Consider the following 6,342-nt stretch of genomic DNA (forward strand, 5'->3'; position numbering starts at 1 on the left):
GACGTGGATGAAGCACCAATTTTTTCTATGGATTACTATATCTTGGATGTTTATGAAAACTCACCAAGTGGCACCGAAGTTGGCACAGTTACTGCTCGAGATCCGGATAGTAGGAATAGTCCTGTAAGGTAAGACAATCTCCATTCAGTCACAATCTACTGGTCGTAAGAAAGATAACAAGTTGGTAATGTTTAATCCAAAACTGGTCATTGGTGGATCAATTTTATTCCCATAAATATTCATTATTTGGGAAGCTGAAGGTTGTTGCTGGTATAAAGCTTCATTCAGGGCTTAAGTCCCTTTCAGAAGGCTGGCAGCCAATGGAACTGGTTCTTGTTTTTGATCTAATTAGTTCCCAAAATGTTCATTTTAAGAGACATCTGTGGTTTGTGTCAAATGGTTTCTCAAAGGCCTAAATGAGAAAATGTGTGTTCCATGTGATTTTGTTTCACTCATTCCTTTGATCTATTTTAATTCATCTTAGCATTTACACTACAATATTTTGAACCAAAATGACCAATAGAATATATGTTTGTCTTAAAATTATGTAAGAGTCATTTATTTCCCTTTTGTAATTTTACTTTTATGACAAAACTGACATATCAGCTTCCCCACACATCCATCCATCTGTATCTATATAAAATAACAATGATGACAATTGGTTTCTGGTAGTTTGCTAAAAAAATAAAAATAATAAAAATAATAATATAATGCATTTATTTTATTTTTTTTTATTTTTTTTTTAGGTTACATCCCCTAAACTGTTTTACTCCCCTCCCAAATTTGCATTGTTCGTGTTGAATGTGTGTTGGTTTTTGGCTCCACCATATGCCTTGGTTATTTTGTCTGCAAGCTTGAGAAGTAACCTGAGGCGATACAATTACTTTGTAAATCTGTATGCGCTCTAAACAGAGGCTTGTGTACTGTTGGGGAATGGGGGGAGAAAAATTCATACCAGCCTTAGGCGGTGTACAGAACAGGTGCTTTGTTTCATGGCGTTACACTCCAGCAACTGCACTCTGTGTAAAATATTTGAATTTATTTATATGCCCCACAAAAAAATTATAGAATATTTTGGGATTTGATGCTTTTTAAAAGATTAGCCATTGCTCCTATATCAATAGGAAGCAATCTTATTCTGCTGCTGTGTCTAATAAGATCATATTTGAGAGTTGTGGCATGAGCAGCAGAGTCAATTGTGTATGGGTGTGAACAGCAGTGCAACACGAAAAACTCAAAAACAGATATACAGTAGTTCCTTGTTTTTTTTGTCAGACCCCCCCCCCCCCCCGACAATAAGTGAAAATATGTGAAGTAGTATATTTATTTTAGCATTTATATCTATTTTAAGGCTTTAGACCACAGTCTTGCAATCATCTAAACTCTTAAACGTACGTATTTTAGCAACATACTTATAGTAGCAACAAAGTCCATGCTCAATAATCCAGGTATACAATCCAACATTTTTCAGTCAGGTCATCTGGACAGTTTCTTTTTTATCTTTTTTGTGCTGAAACGTTTCGCCTTCGGTCCAGAAGGCTTCATCAGTCAAGGAAACACACAACAAAACTGATTCTTCCCCCAACAGCTTACTCCAAAGTGGAGCAAACCAGTTCTGCTTGTGGTAAGATGGTCATGGACTTGAGCATGGACTTTGTTGTTTTCAACCAGTTTGACAAGACTGTCAACAAGGAAGAGGGCCAGCAATGGAGGAGGGGGTATACCAAAGAGACCATCTTATCACAAGCAGAACTGGTTTGTTCCACTTTGGAGTAAGATGTTGGGGGAAGAATCAATTTTGTTGTGTTTTCTTGACTGATGAAGCCTTCCGGACCAAAGGTGAAACGTTTCAGCACAAAAAAAAGAAACTGTCCAGATGACCTGACTGAAAAATGTTGGATACTTATAGTAGCTACTAAAATTTACTTAACAGCCCTGCAGAACAGCAGCAGCTCATTCCACTTCGACTCGGAATATAAAAAAAAGTCCCGATGGGCTCTGGATGTAGCGCCAGACCTTTGGCGGCACGTCCCCACTTGGAACTCCTCGTGGGCTGGCTAGGATCTCTTGGGTTCACCGTTGAGTCTGGGGGTCTGGTTCTGGTACGATTCAGTGCAGCCCTTGAGTGCCGAAGCACATTTTGGGGGGAGGTCAGGCCTTCGGGTGGCCGGCGCGGGACTGGAGGTGGTCGATTGAGTCCAAGTCTGGATGTAAAAAAGTCACAATGGAAACAGCGGCAAACATGTGGCAGCGCATCCCTACTTGGAAGTCCTCGTGGGCCAGCTAGGAGCTCTCGCGTTCACGCTGAATTAAGGTGTTCAGTTCTGTGCAGCCAATCAACACCTGGGTTACATAGCACAATTCTCCATTTCTTAAAGAGACATGTCCTGCCATGATTTATTTCTTGTGAATCTTACATTTGTAAAGTTGAATATTCTTGAAGTATCTTGTCCAAGTGACATGGTTAAAATATTATGTTTGAAAAGCCGGGTCAGCAGTCATGACTGTGCTTTATGTTCAGCAGAAAGCAGCAGCTGGAGGCACTACAGTACAGTATTGACTTCTGGGCAATGTAGTCCTTATGAGTGACAATTACAGTGTAGGCTTATTGAAAGAAAACTACTAAACTGCGGCGCCTGTCTAAATTTATTTATTAATGTTGTATGTCTTCCCACCCACATGAGTGTACTGTACTGCACTGTACTTTTTTTTTTTGACAAACCGCGATTGAGCGAGTCCGTGAAAGTCAAACTGCAAAGTAGCATGGGACTATACATATACCAAATATTGGTTCACATTATCAAGAAAATGTACTTAACATTCATGAATAAGATTCCATGTGATACTTTGGTTTAAAAATGCATTGCTTCAACAAACAAAGAGGTTGTGACACAAGTTTCAAGAAGGTAGTTTTAACACTGTTCTCTGGCCCCTGCCTTTTCTCTCTATTCTTTACTTTGTTTCAAAATGTGTCAAGTATTTTAGCGGAAACTAAAAAAAATTATAACAAACAATCGCACATGTTTAACCAAATAAGAAAGTATTTTCAAAATCCACTGAAGTAATACACACTGGCTAACAAGCACAGGAGTCCATTGTGACTGTTGGCAAACCCCAAAGCTCCCCAGAGGCCTGTTTGGTATTCAGTGGCACGTGGGCTGTAGTGCAGAATGCATGCAGAATATTGAGGGCAGTGAAATTGTATGGCAGCTAGTATGACAGCCAGCGTCATTGTAAGCCAAGTCAAGCATTTATGCTAGTCTGGGGTTTCTGGTTCAGAGCTGCCTCAGCACCTAGCACAGACAGCTGTGTGGAGCAACATGTGAGGAACGTTCATCAACCAGTCAGCTCCCACAGCTTGCAAAGAAGCCAACCTTTTGTCACTCTGTGCTCACATTAGTTTTTGTGTAAGTTTGAAGGTATAATATTTCTATAACTGCCATGCAGCCTGGAAGCATCTAAAAATTGTCTAGGCAAGACCGGTACGGTGTTTGACTAGGACGAAAGGCAAAGACAGTAAAGTAATGTGTCTTCTTTGCCTACTGTAGTGAGATAACAAACATCTTCAGAAGCTAGTTTCCAATTTACAACCTTCAGTTCAGTAGTTAAGGGTACATTTAAAAAGTCATCTTTTCACACTTCAGGTCTTATTTCTCTGCATTTTCATGTGCATCTGCAGTGATTGTGTATTGTACTGTGAGCATCTTCTAAATGCGGGCGACCCACATTTTAATGCCGTTCCTGAATGTATTCTTTGCTGATGCAGATGGAGCACTGTAGACATTGTTATATTTGTTAGTCCAGGTACACTGAAGTTGCTGCTTATAAAACAGGCTCCACAAGCTCCTATGTTGACAAAATTATAAAATCAGATTTTACATTGGTATAAAAGTTTATTGTATTTGCTAACCAAACAAGAGCAATTTGATTGCTGGATTTATATTTTTAGTTTTCAAATTATGCCTTGACTAACAGGAACAGCCGAGGTTTATGTAAGATATCTTATGAACACATGCACCTATTTTTTTCCCTCTGGCAAAGCTAAATCTACTATATTTATCCTCTCTGTAAATAGTAAATTAGATGAGTCATTTTTAAGTGGGGGACTTTTATTTAAAAACACAAACATTAGGACTGCAGTCAGGATGCCAAAACCCTTTTACAACAACAAGTGTAAGAAAATGTGAAAACCATTTGCACAGTAAGTTACATATAGATTACATCATCAATCATTACATCAATCATTACACATAGTTACATAGTATGTTTTATAAAACGAGCTCCTATTGAATGATCTGCAGTTCAATGAGGGAAAAGAAGACTGGCCAAAATGTGTTTGTCTCATTCTTGTCAGAGTCCAGTTTTTGACACTCTTTGATCATCATAACTTTGCCCAAGCAAGCAATGAAATAAATATGTTAGAGAAGCAACATTTCAGGTTATGGGAAATGGTGTAGAGATAGTTTTAAATAAATGAAAATGTCTTCAAGTCAGTAGCTGTACTTGTTTTTTCTACATTATCATATTTATCAAAAAAAGCAATGCAAAGTTTTTGACTTGGTTATAGGACATTAACCACTCGGTGATGTCCATGGTTTTTCAGTATTTTTGCACATGGTCTTGCTACCATATTGCAAGACAAGTTCTAATACATAAACACACACACACAAAGAGTTGACACAAATAATGGTTCTTATCCAACCCAGTGGCCATTTTGTGCACTTTTAATCTGCTCCACTGGGGTTAACAAAGATACAGAAGTCATACTCATAACTCCAATTGGGGTTTATCAAGGTAAACAAACTTGTGAACTATCAAAATAACTAATTGTAAGTGGCAGACTTAGGATCATCGATTGGGCACCTAAAGGAGTGTGTTAGGAAATGTTAATAATGTGACACAGATAAAATAAATGATTGAAATTTGAAAATTATTGCTGTGGTGTCACATCCATCTAACTATCCATTAATTCATTCATTCATTCATTCATTCATTCATTCATTCATTCATTCATTCATTCATTCATTATCTTCCACTTGTTTCGGAGTCAGGTCATTGAAGCAGCAACTTGAGCAGGGAGGCCGAGACATCTCTTTCCCCAGCAACATCGTCCAGCTCTTCAGGGAGGATTCCAAGGCATCCCCAGGTCAACTGAAAGACATATAGCACTTTGACACTGTCTAAACTCTCATCAGGTCCAAACCAGTTAAGGGCCTTCCCACTGTTGGTACCCACCTCCAATCAGCTCATTTTATGGGACCACTTTGTTTGAGGTTCCAAGCAAACTGATCCAAGGTGCGAAGTTTGACGTAAGCACACATCAACCATTGACTGGCCAGCAGAGCTATGCCACTGGATGATCAGCCCAGTAAACCAGTAAACTACATCTAAACCTCCATCTCATCTCTGATTGTGTTGATGGATGGCACCACAAGAATTTAGTGCATTTACAGAGATATTGAAGATGATGGTGAAGCATGGCTACACCCAGACTTATAAGCAGTGCCTGGATAAGCTAAAGAAATTGAAAGAATATATTGCGATTAAGGATCACAACAGGCAGAGTGACTCAAACACAATGACCAGTTTCTATACTGCCCACTTTGCATTGGTAGTCCTGCCCACAGAGTGGAGAAACAAGTGAGTGACAAATCACCTATGCCTGAGAAAAAAAACATAAAAATAAAACAAGAGCCGAGTGAAGTCACACTTATCGATGGCAAAGTGACTATAGTCTCTCCAACATGTCCTGGGTCTTCCCAGGATCTCCTTTTAGTTGGACATTCCCATAAAACCTCCTTAGGGAAGCATCCAGATTGTGTCCTTACCATATGCCCTAACAACCTCAACTGGTCCTCTTGATGTAGTGGACCAGTGGCTATACTCCGAGTCTTTCCTGGATAAATTAACTTCTCACCCTATCTCTAAGGGAGAGTCCAACCACCCAGTAGAGAATGGTATTTTGGTCACTTCACAAAGTTTGTAACCATAGGTGAGGGTTTAAACATAGACTGAACGATAAACAGAGAGCTTTGCCTTGCAGTGCAGCTCCCTTTTCACCACAACGGACTGGCAAGGAGACCACAATACTACGAAAGCCTCACTGATCTGTCTGTCAATCCATTCCTTTCTTCGCTCACTCCTGAACAAAGCACTAAGATACTTACCATACCATGCCATACCAATTTATTTATATAGCACTTAAAACAGCAACAAGGCCAACCAAAGTGCTGTACAAAAGAAAGCAAACATGCACAGCGGACAGGAAAACATAAAATAGAAATACAGATACAAATAGCAGCAGAAGCTAACTAAAATGGCCAACAGAGTAGAGAACAGACC

The 6,342-nt window shown here is 39.3% G+C and overlaps 1 protein-coding gene across 1 annotated transcript in view; it reads left to right on the plus strand.

Annotated features, from left to right (window-relative positions):
* Positions 1–6,342, plus strand: part of LOC119426488 (cadherin-18) — a gene marked incomplete at its 5' end in the record, with an annotated part of 70,299 nt that continues 63,957 nt past the window's right edge. The window contains 1 exon segment of the mRNA XM_037694045.1: positions 1–128. Coding sequence (XP_037549973.1) covers positions 1–128 — 128 coding nt within the window.

Source organism: Nematolebias whitei, chromosome 20 (genome assembly GCF_014905685.2).
Source record: "Nematolebias whitei isolate Nwh7 chromosome 20, NemWhi1, whole genome shotgun sequence".
Classification (NCBI taxonomy): domain Eukaryota; kingdom Metazoa; phylum Chordata; class Actinopteri; order Cyprinodontiformes; family Rivulidae; genus Nematolebias; species Nematolebias whitei.